Genomic DNA, 24,070 nt, shown 5'->3' with positions numbered 1-24,070 from the left:
CTGCTGGCACAGGCAGCCTGCTTTTATTCTCTTATCTGGCCCCACCCACATCCTGCTGACTGGTCTATTTTACAGAGAGTTGATTGGTCCATTTTACAGAGAGCTGATTGGTCCATTTTGACAGGGTGCTGATTGGTGCATTTACAATCCCTGAGCTAGACACAAAAGTTCTCCACATTGCCACTAGATTAGCTAGATACAGAGTGCCAATTGGTGCATCCAGAAACCTTGAGCTAGACACAGGGTGCTGATGGTGTGTTTACAAACCTTGAGCTAGATACAGAGTGCTGATTGGTGTATTTACAATCCCTCAGCTAGACATAAAGTTTCTCCAAGTCCCCACTAGACTCAGGAGCCCAGCTGGCTTCACCCAGTGGATCCTGCACGGGGGCTGCAGGTGGAGCTGCCTGCCAGTCCCATGCCATGTGCCCGCACTCCTCAACCCTTGGGCAGTCAATGGGACGGGGCCCTGCGGAGCAGGGGGCAGCACTCTTCAGGGAGGCTCGGCCGTGCAGGAGCCCACGGCGGAGGGTAGGGGGGAAGCTCCGGCATGGCGGGCTGCAGGTCCTGAGCCCTGCCCCGCAAGAAGGCAGCTAAGGCCTGGGAGAAATCGAGCACAGCACCAGTGGGCCGGCACTGCTGGGGACCTGGAGCACCCTCCGCAGCTGCTGGCCCAGGTACTAAGCCCCTCACTGCCTGGGGCCAGCGGGGCCAACCGGCCACTCTGAGTGCAGGCCCCGCCAAGCCAACACCCACCCAGAACTCTAGCTGGCCCACAAGCACCCCTGTGCAGCCCCAGTTCCTGCCCATGCCTCTCCCTCCACACCTCGGCCATCCCAGGAAGGGGCTCCCACAGTGCAGCAGCGGGCTGAAGGGCTCCTCAAGTGCAGCCAGAGTGGGCGCCAAGGCCAAGGAGGCACCAAGAGTGAGCGAGGGCTGCGAGGGCTGCCAGCACGCTGTCACCTCTCAGTTGTTCACACTACCAGGCATTAAACCTAGTAATCATTAAATGCATTAAACCTACTTCTAATCCCTTGACAGAACTACTCCAGTAAGTATATAATTCATTTTGGGCTCCAGTTCCCTTCCCCAAATAGTATTACTAACTTTTTAATTTTAATATTATTGCAAACTTACAAAAACAATTGCAAGAATAGTACAAGAAACTCCTTATCCAGGTTCATTAACTGTTTGCGTTTTGTCCCATTTCCATTATTGTTTTTTTAGAACCATTTGACAGTAAATTGTATAAAACATGCCCTGTTGCCACTTCAGTCTTCATTTCCTAAGAAAAAGAAAATTCACTTACATAACTCCAATGCAATTATAAAATTAAAAAGAACATTGAGATGATATTAACATTGATATGATATTATAATCTATAGTTCAAATTCAAGTTCTATCAATTGTCCCAATTGTGTCATTTATAGATTATTTTTTCTTGTCTAGGATAGGATTCAATCCACAATCATGCATTTTCAGTTTTCTTATTTCTGTAATCTCCTTTACTCTGAAAGAATTTCTCACCTGATCCTTGTATTTTTTATCTTAATATTTTTCATGCATACCAGTTATTTATACATATTTCTTTGAATTTTTTTGGTATTACAATCGAATTTTATTTTGTTCATAACACTCACAAAATGAATAATGTAACTCTCCCATCCTTTTGTTCACTACATCAAATAGCTCTTCCAATTATACACCCTGGCATGCTGGGCCTGACTCATTGTTAGAGGAAAGGGGTCCCGATCCAGGCCCCAGGAGAGGGTTCTTGGATCTCACGCAAGAAAGAATTCAGGGCGAGTCCACAGTGCAAAGTAAAAGCAAGTTTATTATGAAAGTAAAGTGGTGAAAGGACAGCTACTCCATAGACAGGGTAGGATGTTCCTGAAAGTAAGAGGAGGTGCGCATCCACCCTAGGTACAATGCTCGTATATATGGGGAGATGTGTTCTGCTACAAGGGTTTGTGATAGCGTATTAATTTTCTTAATTACTATATTTTGCAAGAATCGATATTATTATCTTTAAAGCAAAATTAGTAATGCCTTTGTTCTACAGATATCAGGATATCTGGACACTCCCAAGTCTGGGTCTGTTCAGTAAACATTATTAACTTGTTCTTTAACTGTAAACATCTAGAGGTTAAAAATGCCTAACTTTCTGAGAATGTAACCCCGTAAGTCTCAGCCTCATTTTCCTAGTTTCCTAGCCCTCACTCAAAATGGAGTGGCTCACTCTGGTTCGAATGCCTCTGACATCATGACTGTATATATTCTAATCAATAGAGTAATCTCTGCTTTCATTAATAAAAATGAAGCAGATATTTAGCTTTTTAATACCACGTGAATAATTAATCCTCATACATCTTTTTTTGTTTTAGTTTGTTGAGTTTTTCACAGGGTTTAGTTTTATTGAGGTTTAATATATACCAAATACAATTATCAATTTTAAGTCTATAATTGTTAACTTTTGAAAATGTATGTAATCATGTAACCATCATCACAATCATGTTATAGGACATTTCTACTATACCAAAAAGTTCCCTCATGCCATTTTGCAGTCAATCTCCTTCTCACCTTGTCTCTGGAAACAAGTGTTTTCTGTCACTATAGTTTTCTCTTTTCTAGAATTTTAAATAAATTTATTACATCCAGTATGTTTTCTTTTCTATATGGTTTCTTGCACTTATCATAATGCTATTGGGATTCACCCATGTTGTATATTCTGTAATTAATGCTTTTCTTGTAGAATTGTATTCCCTTATATGGATATACCACAATTTGTTTACCATTTACCTGCTGATGGACATTTTTCCAGATTTTGACCATTATAAACAAAGCTGTTTTGAACACTCACATACAGGTATTTATTTGAACATACTTTTTTATTTCTCCTGGGAAATACCTAAAAGTAGAATTGCTGAGTAACATAATAAGTGCATGCTTAATTTTATGAGAAACTACCAAACTTTTTAACAAACTAGCAATTCCTTCCTACATTCCCATCAGCAAGGTATGAGAGCTGTAGTTTTTTTACATCCTTTCCAGCACTTGGTGTGGTCTTTTTTTTTTTTTTTTTGGCTATTCTATTGGATGAATTTTAGTATTTCATTATAATTTTAATTTGCATTTCCCTGATGACTAAAGAGGTTGAATAGGTTTTTATGTGCTTATTAGGCATCCTTTATTTTTTAATGTAGTGTCTGTTAAATCTTTTTCCCATTTGTAATTTTGTTTATTATTTTCTTGAATTGTGAGAGAACTGTATCTATCCTAATACAATTCTTTTCTTGAATATACTTTTGCAAAAATTTCTCTCAGTCTATGACTTGCCTTTTCATTTTCATAAATGTCATTTGAAGAGTAAAAGTTTTTTGCATTATTTTTAAACTCATGACTGTAGTGATTACCATACAGTTATAGATTCTCAACATTTCATAGTCCACTCCCTGTGAATATTGATCTACTTCACTTAAAATATAAGAACCTTCCAGTAGTATAGTTTCATTTTATCTTCATTCTTTGTGCCATTGTTGCCATATACATTGCATCTATACATGATAAGAACCTAAATATATTATTAGAATTTTTGTGTTAAACATTTATAACTTTTAAAGAAATTAACAAGAGAGAAAATATGCTTTTCAGAAGTTTGATTATAATAATCCTACATATGGTTTTCTCTGTTTAAAGCTCTTTGAGATTCATTGAGTTTTTATACCTGTAAATTTATGGCTTCATCAAATTCAGAAATTTTGACCATTAGTTTTTCAAATACATATGTTAGATTGTTTGATAATTTTCCACATATCACTGAGTCTGCTTTTTTTCTTCCTTCTTCTTTCTTTCTGTTCTCCAAATTAGATTATTTCTACTTATTTGAATTCAAGTTCACAAACCACTTCTCTGCCATCTCCCATCTGATAACAATCCACCAGTGAATTATTCATTTTGGTTATTTACTTTTCCGTTCTAGGATTTTTATTTATTAAGATTAAGATATAATTTCAATTTCTCTGCTAAGATGACACATCTGTTATTTCATTTTTCCATATTTTCCTTCAAGGTTTTGAACCTATTATTTGTGACTACTTTAAATGTCCAATCTGCTGTTTTCAACATCTAGATTAGCTCAGTATTTGTTTCTATTTCATGTTTACTACAGAGCACATTTTTCTGTTTCTTCATATATCAACTAATTTTTTATTGAAAGCTAGAAATTATGTATTATGTGTTATAGGAAATCTTTATCATGTCTTCTTCCTTTAAAGAATGTTGAGTTTTTTTTTATGTTTGTTTTTGTTTCATTTTTGGAGGGCAGTTACATTTCTCGTGGATACATTTCAATCAAATCAGTCTTGATTTGATTTTTTGTTAGGCTGAAGCTATTTCAGTTTGAACTTAGCCTCTTGGCCTACCACTTTTTTTTTTTTTTTTTTTTTTTTGACACGGAGTCTGGCTCTGTCGCCCAGGCTGGAGTGCAGTGGTGCAATCTCGGCTCACTGCGAGCTCCACCTCCCGGTTCAAGCCATTCTCCTGCCTCAGCCTCTGGAGTAGCTGGGACTACAGGCGCCCGCCACCACGCCCGGCTAATTTTTTGTATTTTTAGTAGAGACGGAGTTTCACCGTGTTAGCCAGGATGTTCTCGATCTCCTGACCTCGTGATCCGCCCACCTCGTCTTCCTAAAGTGCTGGGATTACAGGCGTGAGCCACCGTGCCCGGCCGCCTCTTGGCATACCTCTTATTCTAGCATGTGGTTCTCACCCCTGGACGTGGTGCTTACTCCTAAAGTATGGTTTTCTGGCATGTCACCTGAATTCCCAAGCCTTACTGAGAGACTCAGTAAAGTCTCTTCATACCAACTGACAGGAGTTCCAAAATCCCCCAGTACTGCATGACCTCCAGTATCACCACCATTCACCTTTTAGTAATAAATCAGGTGATCTTTTCTAGATCTTCCAAAATCTTTCTCTGTGCTTATGCAGCCCAGCTCAAGGATTCATAATGGATCTCCATGCAGATTTCTGCAGTGCCCTCTCTGTGCATCTTCTTCTCAGTTATCCTGCTCCACAAATACAGCCCCTTCATAGTATCAGAACTCTCATTTACACTCTTAACTCAGTGAGACTTCCTATTATGCTTTGTGGCAGAAAAGTATTTCAGGCAGAAAACCGTGGCAATCATGGGATATTGTGTGACTTGCTTTATATCTTTCTCTTAAAGGACACAGCTGTTTGCTCATGCTCTTCAGTGCTTGAGAACAGTTATGTCATATATTTTGTTCCATTTTGTAGATTTTATTTGCCAGTAGAGAAAGTCTATATAAGTTGTTCTGTCATGCCCATATCTACTTTTGCATTGCTTCCAAAATGATCTGAATGAAACAAAAATCTATGATATCAGTGCTCACTTTAACACTTACTATTGTCATCCATTGCCTATATAATGACATTCAAACTCCTAAATAAGAGTCTCAAGATCCCTTAATTTATAACTTTTCTGGAATCACTTTCCATACTCTTTTCCTGTAGTCTCTGCCTGTTCAACCCTAATGGTTTTCAATGTAATGTGCATGAGGATCATATAGTAATATATGTTTAAAATGAATATTTCCCTTTCTACTTTACTCTCATTTAAATTGGTACATCTAGGGTATTCTAGGAATCTACATTTTTAACAACCTAGGAATTTTGATGTAAACAATCTAGTCTACATATTGAGGATTACTGTTCAAGTGTGGCAAACTCAAATTATGGTCATATGATCAGTAGCATCCACCTCAACTAAAAGATTTCAGAAATGCTGCTCTTATTTCCTTTCCAGCCCTATTTAACCAGTACTATTCAGGGGTTTCTAGAGAAACTTAACCAATAGGATCAATGGATCTATCTATCTGTCTATCTATCTATCTATCTATCTAGAGACATATTTATTATACTAACTGGCTCACACTATTATGGAGCCCAAAAGTCCCACGATCTTCTGTCTATAAGCTGGAGAATCAGGAAAGCTGATAGTATGATTTGGTCCATGTCCAAAGACTTGAGAACCAGGGGAGCCTATGGTGTAAATCCTAGTCTGAGTCTAAAGGCCCAAGAACGAGGATCAGTGATGTCTGAGGGCAGAATATGGATGTCTCAGCTCAAATAAAAACAAATTCACCTTCCCTCTACCTTTTAGTTCTATTCAGGCCTTCCAAAGATTAGATGATGCCCACCCATATTGGTGAGGGTGATCTTCTTTACTCAGTCTACTAATGAAAATGCTGGCAGGGCATAGTGGCTCATGCCTGTAATCCCATCACTTTGGGAGGCTGAGGCAGGTGGATCACTTGAGCTCAGGAGTTTGAAACTAACAGAGTGAAACCTTGTCTCTACTAAAAATACAAAAATTAGCCAGATGTGGTGGTGCGCACCTATAGTTCCAGCTACTTGAGAGGCTAAGATGGGAGAATCACTTGAAGCCAGAAGGTGGAGATTGCAGTGAGCTAAGATTGTGCCACTGTACTCCAGCTGGGCAATAGAGCAAGACCCTGTCTCGAAAACAAACAAACAAACAAAAAACTAATGCCTTCTGGAAATACCCTCACAGACACCCAGAAATAATGTTTTACTAGCTATCTAGGCATCCCTTAACCCAGTCAAGTTGACACCTATATTAAGCATCACAACCAGAATGTACATTTTTAAAAAAATCCCAGCTGATGTATTTGTAGACTAAAGTTTGAAGATTGCCATTTTAGATAACTCCATTCTTTAGGCCAGACAGTTCCACACGTCTTTATTTTTGTTCTTATAATTTCTTCTGCTTAAATATTTTTTAGTTTCTTTTCCTGATGCAAAATTATTACTTATTTAAAACCAAGATAAATTGAGTTTTATTGAACTCGCAGACAGAAATTATTGCACTCTCTTTTGGGTTTCAGTTATTAAGTTTGCATTATCTTTTATAGTAGCACTTATAATTATTTATTTATTTGCATATTTCAAATGTTGGTCTGTAAACTTTGGACACTGGGACTAAGTCTTTTTCTTTGATTCCTCAGTATATGGGACCTGTAAAGGATCCTTGAGAAATACTTGTTTGGAAATTAGTGAGTGTCCAAACATTAGAAGAAACAATACTTGACATTTGTTGATATTATGTAGCTTAAGAAAGACTGTCAGCTTAGAAGCTAGAATACTTCTGTTCATATCTCAGTTATGAGACTTGCTAATTATGCATATTTAGGCAAATTGAGTTTTCCTTATGCTCCTCAATTTTCTAACCTCTAACATGAAGCAGATGGAATTATCTATTTTATTGTGTAGTTTAGAGTTTTAAGGAAACAAATCATATGGAGTACTTAGCAAAATACCTAGCATATAGTAAATACTTAATAAAAATTAACCATTATTATTGTTGAACTCTAACTTTGACAAACATTTATTGGAAACTAACATGTTTTTCATTTTGCATAGAAAAATTAAAAGAAATGGATTGGATTTTCTGGATTATTACATTCTAAAGAGATGAGAAAAGGTAATCCTAACAATATAAAAGAAATGGCATCTATACTTAGATCAATGGACTCCAAACATCTTTTATCATGTACTCTATAAAATTAGCACCCCCAAACACATATATGTGTTCATAAATTATATACATTAACAAAAAAACTCATCAGTTAATAGCTTAATACAAAATCTACTCTTTGGAAGACAACCAGTGTTAAAGTTTGTAGCTATACATTTATATTTCAAATAGCCTTTTTGATAATATAAAATATTTTGACAAGTTTATTACAAATATGATTAGATTAGAAAATTGATTTAAGGAAGCTCAGATTGGTAGAAAAAAGTACCAGCTTTTTCTTTGCTGCTTCTTACCTTAGTAATATACATGTTGTGTATTTTCTTCACAGGACTCTTTTAAAGATACCTGCCAATTTTGTCTATTCAGTTAAAGTGTCTATTCAGTTAAAATTTGATATTAAAATTTATAAACACACTTACTTTGGCTCACATAAGCTATAGCACATCCCCAATAACTAAAAGCTAAGAAAAAAAAGAGTGAGAGGCAGATCTCAGTCCTTTCCCATGTAGAATTTTAAATATATATTATACTTTGGGTACTATATGTGACACATGACTAGCTGATATATGAACTGAAGCCGCCAGTGTAAATTTACATGTTAAACATGAATGAAACTTCATTTATCTTTATATATAAATTTATATAAGTAGATTTTCTAATTCTTTTTGTACCCTAATGAATTTTATCACAAGATTCTTGTCACATTTATATCCCTCTGTAGTGCATACTTCTTTAGGTGGTATCTAAATTGTATTCCTAAAATGAAACACAAGACTTTGGGGAAAAAATTGAGACCTCTGATATAGTTTAGAAGATCTTAATTGAGAAAGCTAATGAACAAAATCCTATTAGACCATCTAATTTAGCCTTACATGTAACTCTCATTCAATACGCAGACAAGCCACTTAATGAAATTTCTTTAGTGAGAAAGAAGTATCATTTTGATTCATTAACTTCTTTTTAACATTTCATATGATAAAGGCAGATATTGAATGGTAATGGTCATTTATCCCATCCTATATATTTCTTGCAACATCTAATTCCAATCATTCAGAAACAACTCATTTTATATATGTGTTACAAAAGGGAAGGACATGAATAGGGGAAAAATCGAATTAAATCTATGTTACCTGGCTTACCAGACCTAGGTATTTTTTGCTACGTAACTGTGCCCATCAGAAAACTCTGTTTTCTATCAGTGGCGATTTATAGCCTGAATCATTGTATTAATATCTTTTATCCTGACTATTTTTTTCCTCCTTAGCACATATATTTGACTGCAAAGTTGAAATTTTCAACTATCCTGAAACTAAAGACCCAAAGTAAGTGTTTCATAGTTTCTAACTGCTGTCGATTTAGACCAAGGTTTGACAGCCTTGGCACTACTGACAATTTGGATTGGATAATTCTTTGCTGTGGGAGGCTGTCCTTTGTGTTATAAAAATGTTTAGCAGCATCCCTGTCCTCTGTTCTCTAGATGACAGCAGCCACTTCCCTCATGCCCAGTTGTGAGTACCAATAATATCTCCAGATATCACCCCTGAGAGGCAAAAATCACTCCCAGTTGAGAACAAGTGATTTAGAGGACAGATTTCAATATTCATTAACTTAAATGGATTTTTTAAATCTTAATTACCTTTATATTTGAACAAATAAAGTTTCCTGATTAAAGATTGCATTTTCCCTAAATGGGAATTTGACAAGATAGCAATAAGAAATAATTTGAAGAAAAAAAAAACTCAAAAAAAAAGAATCCCACTTTTTGCATATTTAACTAAATTTTCCAGTTAATGATGACTTTTAAACACTTTAATAGTAGCTTTTCACTTAAGAAACTAGAGAAAATTTTTACTCATAAATTACAGCAATCATTAAGATAGCTTGTTTATATGCACATTTCCCTTTAGTAATGAAATATTTTATAATCTCTTTCTAAATGAACATATTCTCAATAAAAAGTTAATAGGATCCTAGCTGAAGATGGTAATTTGTAATTTATGCTTCAATTCTTACACCAGACAGTAGTATTTCCTGGAAAACCTTCCCTGATCCCTCCCAAGTTTGGGTTAGGTATTGCTGCATTGTACTCTCTTAGCTCCTGGTACTTATTATGCTGTGTATGCTACTGTATATTATTACTTAGTTAAATCTTTATATCTTCCTCTATACTAGGGGTCACAATCTCACATATTTTAAGGATGACATAAGTAAATGAAAGTGTTAGATAATACAACAGACAATGATAAATGGGAAGTAAAACTCAAGACTGAATATTTTTGAGATACGAGAGAGTGGCAAAGACTGTGGTAACTTAGAAAACATATGCCCCATGTAAAGGGAATGGTCACTCTTCAGCTTCAGCTAATCATTGTCATGCAAAAAATGTAGACCCATTATTTCCCAAAATTTCAGAGAATCATAAATTATGTGAAGTTTCCTAATATTCATATTTTTAGTCATAAATACTCAACAGGCTAAGCCATATATATTTCCATTCCTCTTGTAGCCTGTTTGTAATCTCTGATAGTAATTATGAGCATCATCAAGGCAGAGATCAGATCCAAGTTGCTTATCATCTTATTCTCAGTGCTTAGAACAACCGTTGATATATATACATTAATAAATCGATGTTTTATGAGTGAAGAATGAAGTTATAGTTCTCTGGTAACTGGGGGGAAGAAAAGTGTTTCAAAGGAGGTAGGATCAGGTTGACAATGGGCAAAATAGTGTCCTATTTGGGCCATTAGAATAGGAAATTAGGAAATTGTCAGATATCTCTTTAAGGGATATTTTAGTAAATTTTTGGGAGAAGAGGATATAAAAATGGGTTGAAAATAAATAGAGTTAGGGAAATGGAGGCAAATAAACATTAATTGCTCTTCCAAAAAGTATAAGATCAGGCAATATTTGAGGAATGGCCAGATCAGGAAGGTTTCTGAAACAGCATTGTCCTATCTTTTTAAACTCTTGCTCCTTGAATAAACATAAAAGTTCAGAGTTTGTTTCAATGTTATTTTTAAACTTTAAAATAGATATTATGTTATAGCTAAAAACAAATTTAAAAAATTAGAATATTCATTATGCCTTTTCAAGTAGCATGTATTTACTTCCCCCGCCCCACTGCATAGGTAGAGATTCTTATTATCCTCTTCCTGTTAAATCATCTCTATATTATTAAATGAGAGATGATTTAAGGATGTTCAAAGGATGATTTAAGGATGTTCAATTGGAAGCAGCCTGCAGGAAGAAATACATTATGGAAAATGAGAAAACAGAAGAAGGAGGGTTGGCAGAGGTGAGGGGAAAAAATAGGTCCAAAGCAGGAGTACAGATACTCAATCTAAGAGTGTGTTACTTCTCTTTTTTTCTTTTTTTTCCAAAATTTCAAGCAAAGTCAAGTATTTCCACCACACTGAAACTCTTAAAAACTGATATCTTTTGTCAAAATAAATCCAGAATTATTTCAACAAGAGATGTATAGGTATGAACCTTTGTGAGTTGAGCAGTTATTTTCATACTGATTAATGGATACTTTCACTGGGGATGTCTATGATGCACGAGGCAGCTCTAGTCCATTAAATTTTAATGCCTGGAACTAAGTACATTTCATACTGAAGCCCTGAATGGTTCCTTGTCCTAAAGGAAAACTTAATAATATTCTTCAAAGCCTCCAAAATTACTTTTCTAAAAAAACCTTTTTCTTTATAAAAACACATAAACTTTAACAATTGCTATGCTGGTGAAGAAAAATTATACTTAGAGAAACATATTTTAAAAACATTTATTTATATGTCCCTATTTTATATCCAGAAACTTAGTTTTCTTTCCAATCAAAGTTCAGCTCATTCTTGGAGTTTGGTATGACACTTCAGGGAATATTAGAGGTGAATAAGATATTACAGAAAAAAATTTAGCCCAACTCTGTAACCCTGCAGATAAAGAAATGGAAGTATTTTATGACTAAACATCTCTTGGGACAGAGTGGGCCGAATCATAAGGTGAATATTCTCATAGAGGTAGGCCAATCTTGGGGGTGATACATTTAATATAAATATAAGCTTACACTTGTAAGTATCTTGAGTTTATAAGCATTTGCACATACATTATGTCGTTTGATCTTTATTACAATCTTGTAAGGTAAGTAAGGTAGGTATTATATTTCTTTTTATACAAATGAGGAATATAAGGTCAGGGCTGAAACATGAAAGACAAATTATTAGCAGTTGAAGGGTAATTGGGGGGGAGGGAGAAATAACATGATGTATTAAGAAAAGCATAATATTAAAAATCAGAAGACCTGATTTCAAATCCCAGTTCAGCCTCAGTTTAAAGTTACATTAAAGAAACACATTTTATGCTATGGAATGCCAATTGGGTTCTCTAAAAAGTGTTCTCTGAAAAGAATATAGGAGTACAAGAGATTTATTTAAAGGTGACACCTGTGAAAGGAAAAGGAATGAAACAGAATTGGTTATGGGGTGCCATCAGATCCCAATACAGAGCTGCTAAAATCTCCACCAGCCCATTGAGGAGCTCCAGAGGAAAAATTGCCTATGAAAGGAGTGCCACACGGGGTAGAAATGTCGAGGCCCTTCTTTTACCACCACGTTACTCAGTCATTGACTGGGAGTAAGGTCCACCCTGAGAAGAGACTGACCACAGCTCTAATACTACAGTGGATCCTGAAATAACTGAGAAAGCTGCCAGTGAACCACCATCCTGCCACACTCTTCATAAAGGGAGGACTCAATGGCATATCTATTTCTGCCACACATGAGGAAATGCTCATGATTCTATAATATATGAAAAAAGGAAATTACCTATATGTAGAATTAGATCAATAGTGTACATAATAACAATTATTATGTGTCAAGCATTGTACTAAATGCATTACAGCATTATCTGATTTAATCCTCACAACAATGCTATGAGAATGATACAATTGTATCTTCATTTTACAGACAAAAACTTGACAGCTCAAAAGGTTAAGAAACATGTCGCAAATGTAGGAAGTGCCCATCAATATGGAAACACGAGTTTACTTTGCTGGGGTAGCTTGTGCTCCATCTGGTTGCACAAACATACGTACATAGGACAAAGAATGGAAGGGAAAAATACACACATAAATAATAGTGATTATATGGTAGTACTATGGGTTATTGAATTATTTATTCATTTTCTTTGTTTTTTACATTTTCTTCTCTAAGGTATTCTGGTTGTCTGTTGAGGCATAACAAACTATCCCAAACTTGGTCCTCTAATGCAACTATTTTATTATTCTCAAGGATTCTTAGTTCAAAAATTCAGACAGGATGCTGTGTGGATGGCTTGATTCTGTCCCACAATGTTTAGTACCTTAGCTGAGAAAATGTGAATGAATGGGTTTATTCATCAGCTGGTAGACTGGAATTCTCTGGAGGCTTAACACACTGACTGGGATAACTGTAAGGCTGGACTTAGCTAGAACAGATGATTGGAGAGCCTTCATGTGCGATGTACCTTCTCCATGTGGCCTGCATTTTCTTATACCATGGCTGACACCAGTTAGTCATATTTGTTACGTTATAGATCAGGGCTCCCAGAGCGTGTTTTTCGGCAAACAGGAAGGAAGCTGTGTGGTCTTCTATGTCCTAGCCTTAGAAAAGAAACACTCTGCTCCATGCTATTGATCACAATCCACCCAGGTTCAAGGGGAAGGGGCATAGATAGCAAATATCTGTGGGTTGAGTATAGATGAATGCTCACCATGTTTTAAAACCACCAGAAGGTATATTTTTTCCATAATCAGAAGAAAGTACATTTTTATACATCAGTTTCTTTTCTATACTGAAATAGAGTTGAAATTTTTTTGTTTAATAAATACATTTTAAAAATGGGTGTAATATGGTAGTAGAGGATTTAAGCTCTGTGATATAGTGGTTGCTTATCTTGGCTTTATCCATAGCAATAATCACAGAGCTAACAACAAAGCAGGATATTAGGTAAGCATTGTTTTAGAGTTTTATGACTAGTACAGAGTTGCAGTTACTACCATTACAAAATATTTTTATCCATTTACATACATTTTGGGAGATCTATTCTACCTCAAATTCTATTTCTCAAGGATATAGCTGGAGTGCTTTTTTGTCTAAGCCTTATTCTTCCACACATGGATTTTCTTCTGTTTAAAAATAATAAATATGATATACACAAATACGTTACAAAGAGCTTATTTATCTCACACTTATAGGATGCCTCTGTGTGTCACATTGAATAATAATGCTTTAAATTTGGCTAGAGAGTGCATAAAGGAAACCTGCCAGTTTCCACAAGACTCTTTTCTAAACAAGTCTTAAGAGACTTTATTTTAAAAACATTGCCATTAGATATTTGTTATATACGGTAAACTGCAAGCAATAAATGAGATCAAACTTAAGGTATTCAAAATTTGCCTAATATTTGCATTTTACAGGAAAATTTTTTCCAGGAGGTGTGTACCATATTGCTGACTCTTAAAATTATTCCATTAGGACAAAATATTCCAGTAGAGTAAGAGGCTTATCAGTTAAATACAACAAAAGTATGTCCTCTCAAGTTGTTCCTTGTGACTCAATCAGGAAAACCACTATGGAAAGTCAGAAGTGAAGTACTGACGTTGGAGTCCAACAGACCTGGGTTTGCATCTACCTTCAACACTTACAAACTCAGGTTCAGTTAGCACTTTAAATTCTTTGAGCCTGAGTGACATCGGCTATAAAATAGGGTTAATAATTATTTTCTCTCATAGGTAAATTGAGAAGCTTAAATGAGAGGATATAGATAGAACATTTTGCATGGAACTTGGCTCATAGTAAGCAATTTATATGCAGTAATTACTGCTTTATGTTTATTATCTTTAGCATAGCTGCATAAGATAAAAGTTTTATTTTGGCAGTATTTAGTTAAAAAGTATTTAGATCAATTAGAGGTCAAGCTTGAGAAATCCAACCAAGGTATGAAAGGATAAATTATTACTCTTAACTTTTGACCTTACCATTTGCCCATTCTGAAGGAATCCTAATATACTTTAAAAAAAATTCCACAAATATTGACTGAATAAGGAGAAAATACAAAGATACTTGAAGAAAGGATAAATGTGTGTTTACTAAAACTGCCTAATAGATAAATGTTTCACATGCTCTGTGATTTACATAAAATTTATTTTAATTTAGCCTAGTACAGTGCTTGTCATAAAATAGACATTCATTAATAAATATTTGTCGAATAAAACAGTATCCATCTTTCTACTGATTTATACAAGTTATTTATGTATTAAATATGTAAACCATTTGTCAGTTTTATATGTTGTGAATATTTCTCCAACTTGTCACTTGCCTTATTGTGTTTTTAACACTTTAATTTGCTCAAATCTATCATATTTTCTCTCTATTTAAAAATATAACTTTATGCTTAAAAAGACCTTCCCTACTACTCTGCATTTAAATTTCTGACCATCTGCAGGGAAAATGTTTTAAGGCAATGTTTTTCCTATTTATCTCAAGACTAATCATGCCTTTAGCCCTCACCAAGATTATTGGTAAAGTGAGAGTTAACTCCTGTGAACTGTTTTCTCTGGAGGAGGAATTCTCAGTTTCTGGCAGCCTATCCACAGCTAAACTAGTAGACATTTTCTCACTTCCAGTACTGGTACAGCCTTTTTCCATGTTTTATTCCTTTGTTTGTTGCAGTGCCTAACTCACGAAGCAGAGGGAGTGGAGTTAGGAGGAAGAGGTAAAGGGAAAGGAGAAAGAGAAGCTAAGTGATGAAATCAAATCAATATTTTATTTGGAAGGTACTCTAGGTATTATCAGAACAATTTTAAGGTAGATACAATTACTCTTTTTTTATATAATCAAGGAAATTAGCAAAAAGGGGTGACAGAACTGCTCCAGTTCACATAGTCATAGTGAGAGCTGAAATTCTAATTAGTGAGGCTAATTCTGACCTACATCTTAACCCTGCATTATATGCAGCTCAAATTTAACATGTGAAAACGAAACATTTTACTTCTGCCTCCAAATCTGCTTCTTCCTGGTTCTTCCCTATCTCTCTATCATTTTATTTCCCTACTACTTATTGCACTTGGAAAAAAATCCAAACACCCCATACCATGGCCTAGAAGGCCCTGCAAGATTATACATCTTTGACCTCATCTTGAAAATTTCTTTTCTTTTGTTTAACCATTTACTCAACATTGGCCTTACTGCTGGTCTTCAAACACAACAAGCTTATATCTGTCTTACGACTTTGGCACTAGCTATGTTTCATATTTTAATACTTATCCTTGAAATTGTGACTTTTTGCCATCTACCATTTATCTCAAAGGTCACCTCTGCAGTGAAGCTTTCCCTGATTAACCAGTTTAAAATAGCCATCTAATCATTTGTCTATTTTTATCTCATATCAGTTGGTACTTTAAGCTACTGTATAGCAATTTCTTATTTGTTTACTTTTTGTCTCTCCATTCACATAAACATAGTAAAATATAAGCTCTGTGAGAGCAGGGATTTCACTATCTTTACTCACTGCAGTGTCACCACTGCTCAGAAAAGAGTTTGAAACACCAGATATGCTCAATCAATATTTGTTTAGCATATACAGGGTATATTGAAAAGAGAAATGCATGATCAAAACTGGGTGTAGGAAAACGTATCTAATCATATGGAGGATGGACTGCAATGAAAAAAAGTATTAGTCAAGGAGACTAGTTAGGAAGCTGCATAATATGGAGGATGATGCTAGAAATAAGGAGAAGAAATGTGAGAAGTGTAAGTCAGTTAAAACCAGTAGAATTCTGAAACTGAGCTGAAGGGACTCTAGGTCCCTTGGAATAAAAAAGTGCCATTCGTATAAGTAAGGAATGTTAGATGACAAGTCAGCCTGGGAAAATTATAAATGATAATTACAAGAACAATTTCGAATTTTGCATTTGAGATGCCATTGATAGGCAAAATATATGGGACTCAGACTTAGCAGAGAAGTCAGGACCAAAGATGCATTTATCAGCTTGTATAATAATTACCAAAGTGGCATTTAGGAATGGGAAAGCAGCTTAGGGCTAAATTTCTAAATCATACGCTTTTACAAGACAGTCAGAAACAATGAATAGGCAACAAAAAGGAATCAAGGAATGTATAGACTTAGGAAAGCAAAGGAGTTAAGAATTTTGAGAAGAAAGAGATGATCTAATCATAGATAGAATGACTACAAGGACACTGGATTTGATAAATAGTTTACCTTTAGAAATTGAGGAAGTGATTTCAGGAGACTGTTGAGGTCCTTAATGCCTCAGGTGGAAGAAACAGTCATGGTGACTTCACCTGGTAATACAATGAAAAGAGAAGTGGGAAATAAATCTGCCTTAGTGAGGAGTATTGTGAGAAAAGCAAAATTCAATGTAGAATAAGTATGGTGAACTCATTTGAGATTTATGTGGAACTTGGGTATACCTACCTAAAGATTGCTAAAGAAATGAGACTGGAACTGTCAACAGATTCAATGTCTTTTTTCAGAAGGTTGGAAAATGAAGGGAATAATAGAGATAAAATTAGCTTAGCTTCAGTGGGGAAAAAAAACCTTTTTTTTTAGAATGGAGAAAACATAAGTTTATAGTTCAAGTATATAGAGCCAATGCAAGAAGAAAGGTTGAAGACGCAATATTTATTTCACTTTCTCAGGCGAGCAGGTAGAAAAAGGGGAGGATTTGGAGACTATAACATTAATTTTACTATTTGTAGCTCTTTACCAAAGTTTTTTCATTTTTTAGAACTTCTTGTAGGCCTTTATGCAGGTGTGACAGCATTAAGAAATCGAACTTTGCTTTTTAGTGGTAAAATTTTCTTAACAGTATTTGATATTATATGTATGTAAGTCATAAATGCACTGGCCTATCTTATGACTTGACTTTATTGCTACTTGGTGTGTTGATAGACCAAATATTATAGAAGTTGTGGTTTAAATTCCTACTTTGAGGCTTAAACATGGAAATCTTTGTATTACAAAGATTAAATACAAAACAAAATTACAATATTGAATTTCAAAATAAAAATCCAATGAATGTTAATTGCTATTAATATTATAAATATTATTTCATGTATTTCCAAAGGCAGAAATATAACACAAATAATATTATAAAAAAGTAAGAATTACTTTAACTGTTGCACAAATTTTTCAAATTTGGAGGCTCAAATAATGGTTCTAACATATTCACTGGTAAAATGAGTCAAGTTAAGAAAGATATTATGAATTTATTGTGCCTAGATTTAATGATATTATGTATTAGGTAAGAAGAAATTACTGAACTATCATGAAACAGCCTACTGGGCTGCATGTACTTTGTTCAGTACTTGGTTCTTACTCTCTTCTTAAATGGCATATTTCATCCTCATCTCTAAAAGAAAAAAAAATAAACCTTTAAACTGTTACTGTAAATTCCTGACCTCACTGGGAGTTAATTCTAGTTGCTGGAAAAGCATATTCATTGGAGTAACCTACATGTAAAACTGAGTTTGCGGTTGCAAGAGTCTCACCATAGGTAATGTCCTTTCTGTCTTTCTTGTTCAAGCGGTACAGAATTGATTAGAACTGAACACCTCTGTCATTTGGTCCTACTTTCCACCATCTGAGAACTATTCTCTGGTATCTAATGTGCTCTTATGCTAGAAATCACACTTAAGTTTCCTTTGAGCACCTGAACTGGCTGATAGGCAGAAAATCAATACATCCTGTTGCACAGCTTTTGAATCTGTTATTAGCAGAAAAGTAACACTAAAGATATGTTTCCTTACAGGATAATGCAGAATTGATCACTTCTCTGCTTCATGGTGGAGCTGATATACAGCAGGTTGGATACGGTGGCCTCACTGCCCTCCATATTGCTACAATAGCTGGCCACCTAGAGGTAAGTCATGCCTTTGGCACCTGTGAAAACAAAGGTTATTACCTTTTGGGTTGTTGTTCTTAACTGTTTTGAAATACTGTCTTTGAGACTCTACAAGTTGGTTTATTTTTTAGATACTGAACACATTCATTTCTTATTGGGGTAAAATTTAGCTGTATAAATGAGCTTTGGATAGTCAATTCAGTCAATTTTCTAACAGTGTATTTAATCATCAATTAACATAAAGGTAGCTAGATATACGGAGGCTTTATAGCAGCTTAGTTTCCACAACTTGCTATTTTAACCTTGGGGAAGTTACTGAATCTCATGACCTCCCTCTTTTCTTCACTTATAAAATAGGAATATTAGTAAGCCTATTATAATGATTAAATTAGATAATTTATATAAATCACTTTGTAGTTTGCTTAATGCAGAGTAAGGACAAAATAAAAAATCATTCACTCATTCATCTACTTATGTATTACTTGAATGAATATTTATTCATCACCTATTATGCACCGGATACTGTTCTAGGTGCTGGGATGACAGTAGCAAGAAAGTCAGGCAAAATTTTCATTTTGTAGAGTTTAGCTGTAAAGAATAAAATAGACAATAAAGACAAGAAAATGTTATATAATTTTAATTAGTAGTGAGTACCATAAAAATAATAAAGTGAGGTAAAATGAAAACAATGAGAGAGAAGGGGGCACTATTTAAAATAAGATGTACAGTGAATATCTCTGAAAGGAGGTCATATAGGAAAAGAGATTTAAATGTAATGAGAATGTCAGCCATGTAAAAGGAGAGAAAAGGATTTCAAGCTTAAGGACCCTGAGTCCTAAAAAGGCTGGGTGTGTTTGAGGGACATGATTGAGCCAGAGTTGTTAGAGTGGAGTGAGCGGAGGAAGAATGATGAAGACAAGGTCTGGTGATGAATGGTTCCAAGCCAAATCCACAGTGTTTTAAAGGTCATAGGAAGGACTCTGGATCTTGTCTTAAATTTACAGTATTAATTTTATATATCCTATTATGGGAAGGACTTCCATTTGCATGATTTGGCTAACTTCACAAATCCTCATGGAATAGTTTTTATTGCAGCTGCCATTTGATAGATATAAAACTAAGGCTCTTATATAGTAATTGTCTTGACAAATTACAAAGCTATTGAGGAAAAGAGCCATGTTTGGAATCCTGATCATTTTACTAAAAATCTCATGATTGTCACACTCTATCAATTGTGGAAACACCAATAGCTCAACAATGTAAAAGATGAGAAGTCTGACATCCTCATTATTAAATAGTTATGTTTCCCCCTTTTAGTCATGTTGCAATTCAGTTATACCTTCTTCACTAATACACACACATATACGCACACAAACTATGAACAAATACAGCCGCATATAAAATTATACGTGAAGCCTATAAAACAGATGTGATCCATCTCTCTTAACAGTGTCACTTCAAAGGGCTCTTCCATTCAATACAAATTAAAATATCTAATTGAGAGCAAAATAGTTTTCTTCATGTTGACATTTCCATTCCTTTCCATATCACCTTATTTCCTGGAAAATAAATCCTTTTAGTGAGATTCATTGTAAATATAAGTGAGTTTGTGTTACTTATGAGGAAAGGGGAAATTCCATTAGATTCACTTAAATATAAATGTTTTCCAATAAAGAAAGAAAGAAACTGAGGCCAGTGATAAAGTAAATGAGTATAAACATTAAGAAATCTGGGTGAAATAATTTATGAGTTAGACACTAACTTCTAGGAAAACATGATCAACCTCTTAATGCCAGGAAAATTACAGACTATGTCTTCAAAACAAAATCCTTTTTTTCCTAATGTTGTGTTGATTACATTTGTGAATGATAGCATTACAATGGCTTCCAAAGCAAAGTGGTTAAGAGCTTAGTTTCTTCATCTCCTATTCAAATAGCTCTGTTTTCTTTCTTTCTAAATCATAATATGGAAGAAGGTATTATATTGATTTTACCAGACTTGGGGCAAACTTCACCAAAGTATTCCAAATAGAGCTCTACTCTTGCCTCGCAGTTCTTCATGGGTTTTCTGATTTCCCTCATTAGCTGATATTTGATGACTTTTACAGTCAATAGCTAGCACTGCAAAAAGCAAGTATAGATACATTAGCCTTTATTCTCTTCTTATATGGGGGACAAATTAAATTATTGATCAAATAATAAAGAAAAGGGTATCCAAAAATATCTAAAATAATTATATTCAAAATGAATGTTTTTGTTGGAGTATTTGTTTGAAAACTATTACCATTGACTTTTGACCAATGTGGCAGTTAGGAGCACTGATCCCCTGTACAGTTGAAAATCTATATATACATTTTGACTACCCTAAAACTTAACTATTTATAGCCTACTGCTGACTGGAAGCCTTATTGATAATATGAATAGTCCATTATCATGTATTTTTAATGTCACATGTATTATGTACTGTATTCTTAAAGTAAGCTAGTGAAAAGAAAATGTTATAAAGAAAATCATAAGGAATAGAAAATATATTTACTATTTATTAAGTGGAAGTGGATAATCATAAAGGTCTTCATCACCATTGCCTTCACATTGAATAGGCAAAGGAGGAGGAGGAAGAGGAGGGGTAGGTTTTGCTGTCTCAGGGGAGGCAGAGATGAAAGAAAATCCGTGTATATGTGAACTTACATAGTTCAAACCTGTGTTGTTCAAGGGTCAACTATAATTGTAGTAAATACTCACTGTCAATATATCTTTACCCATATGTATTAATTCATTTAACATTTTTTGAGTCCCTACTTTGTCTATAAATGGTTAGAATATAGAAATATAGGAATGATACAACAAAATAAGACATAGATTTTTCCCCTAAATATTCTGTAATGCAACTGGGCACACAAAATAAATATGCAGAAAAAATATATAAGCAATTCAAATGTAAAACAGCAATATAGTTATAAGTAAGGAGTAGGAAGGATGAGAGTAGGTTTGATAATTGGGAATACAGATGTTCCTCAACTTATGATGGGGTTATATCTGAGTAAATCTGTCATGAGTGGCAAATATCATAATGGAAAGTGCATTTAACACACCTACCCTACTGAATATCATAGCTTAGCCTAGCTGACATTAAATGTGCTCAGAACTCTTACACTATTCTACAGTTGAGCAAAATCATCTAACAGAATACCTCTTTTATAATAAAATGCTGAATATCTTATGTAATTTATTGAATACTGTACTAAAAATGAAAAGCAGAATGGTCATATGGGTACTCAAAGTATAGTTTCCACTCAAATGTATCACTTTCACACCATTGTAAAGTCAAAAAATTGTAAGCTGAACCATCATAAGTTAGAGATTATCTATAATTAGAAACATAATAATATAGAGAAAATCTCAGAGAACACAAAATTGGAAGAGTTAAGAATTCAGTGAGGATAGATATTGTATTAGTCCATTTTCACACTGCTCATAAAGACACACCTGAGACTGGGCAATTTACAAAAGAACGAGATTTAACTGGACTTCCATATGGCTGGAGAAGGCTCACAATCATGGCAGAAGGCAAGGAGAAGCAAGTCACGTCTTACATGGATGGCACCAGGCAAAAAAAGAATAAATGAGATGCAAAAGCAGAAACCCCTGATCAAACCGTCAGATCTCCTGAGACTTATTCACTACCAGGAGAACAGTATGGGGGAAACCACCCCTATGATTCAATTATCTCACACTTTGTCCCTCCCACAACACATGGGGATTATGGGAGTACAATTCAAGATGATATTTGGGTGGGAACACAGAGCCAAACCATATCAGAGATTAACGTGGCCTCAAAGAGTTAGGGAAGGAGTTATGAGAGGGGATTTAAAACTGAACTAGTCTAAAGAATGATGAGAACTAGACAGCAAAAATAAGAGGGATCTGGCCCAAAAATAGGAAGAAAAGAATGAGCTAAGCACACTAAGGGGCAGTGAGTAAAATGATAACATGAAACAAATTGTGAAGTGTCCCTCTAGGTAAAATTAGGTGTTAAGAATAGACCAGACTAAAGAAACTTGGAGAGTAGAAGTCTAAGGCGTTTAATTCAATGCAAGAAGCAATTACTGTGGTTTACAATGTATAACACAATTTCTGTGGTTTACAATATATAACACACAAGAGTAGATGGCATGGCAGATTAAGAGGTTAGTAGAACACAGAATTTCTCACTCTTTAAAGAAAATTAGAAGAACCAATGTGATTTTTTTCCCCCATAGGAAACAGGGACTATTTGAGAAAATATTTCAGCAAGAGAATAATTGGAGATTTGATAAGTAACATGTTTAAAAGGATTACTTTGACTGCATTATTTAGCATGAATTCTAGTGCGATTACATGATGATTAAACAAACAAAGATAAAAGCTTGGGTAAAGGATTCAATTTGGAGGAAAAATCAATTAGCTCCACACATGTTGATTTTCTGATGACATCCAAGTTTTCAAGTGGAAATGTTCATTAATCATTTAGAAACATACAAACGGCATTTAATGGACACATTTGGGCTTAACGTAAATTTTTAGAAATTATATATAGAGAGGTAATGTTTAAAACCATAATAACAGCTTAAAGTTGTATATTGGGCATAATAGATGGTCATAGGACTGAGCCTAAGAGAATCTCCACAGAGACTTAAGGAATTATTGAATAAGGAATTATTGAAGGAAACAAAGAATTGCTGAGTGATATGAAAAGGACTAAGATTATTTTAATATTACAATTAGGAGAATTTCAAGAGTTAAAGGATCCCAGGTATCAAAAAAGTTAGTGCAGAAAGGTAGAGCACATTGGGATAAAATATGCATTGAGTATTTCCTTACTATACTAAAAATTTAGGTGTTTATTCCACTCCTATTTTTTATTATCATGGTTGGCAGAAATAGCAATGGATCAGTGGGTGTTCCGTTTCATTAATAGTCACTATCTTTTATTGCCCACCTTTCTCTGTGAAACAATAGCTGATGCTAAGTCTGACAGGACTCTTTGTCTCCACATATCAAATTCAGACCTTCCATTAGTGTCTCAAGTGTGTTTGTCCTCCCATAATTGTGAATTCTATTAAACAATCTTACAATAAAATTTACATTGACTAGGCAGCTGTCTTCTTCAATAATAGAAGACAACATGTGCTGCAGATTCCTAGACATGCTGACTACAATTTGGGACTCAGATTTAAATTTACTGTGCTTTGAAGAGTAGGCAAATATTAGTTGTCCCAGGTCTCAATACTTCTCTTTGACTGATATATCCATCTATCAATACATTTGCATATGCTGCTTTGTACAAGGCCTAAGATCCTGTCAGCAATCAATAAACATGCATTAAATCCTCTTCTTCCCTTTAGGTTTGGAGAATATGAGTCATACGCTTTCTCAGGCATGGAAAAGGAAAAATATTAGCTAACATTTGGTGGTACTTTATCATTCACATACATTTGTCATTTGGTTGTTTTGTGGGATAACTACTGCCAGACTCAGTTTATTAGTGAGGAAACTGAGGACTGGAGAAGTTGAATGACATCTACATGGGCATTCAGATGATAAATAAATAAG

General features: G+C 34.7%; 1 protein-coding gene across 1 annotated transcript in view; it reads left to right on the top strand.

Moving 5' to 3' along the window:
- TNNI3K (TNNI3 interacting kinase) overlaps window positions 1–24,070 on the top strand; it is a 307,803-nt gene that overhangs the window by 20,476 nt on the left and 263,257 nt on the right. Inside the window, 1 exon segment of the mRNA NM_001204855.1 lies at window positions 18,387–18,497. Coding sequence (NP_001191784.1) covers window positions 18,387–18,497 — 111 coding nt within the window.

The sequence above is a fragment of the Pongo abelii genome, chromosome 1 (assembly GCF_028885655.2).
Source record: "Pongo abelii isolate AG06213 chromosome 1, NHGRI_mPonAbe1-v2.0_pri, whole genome shotgun sequence".
NCBI lineage: Eukaryota > Metazoa > Chordata > Mammalia > Primates > Hominidae > Pongo > Pongo abelii.
Note: the sequence above shows the minus strand (reverse complement) of the source record. Positions and strands in the feature narration are given on the sequence as shown.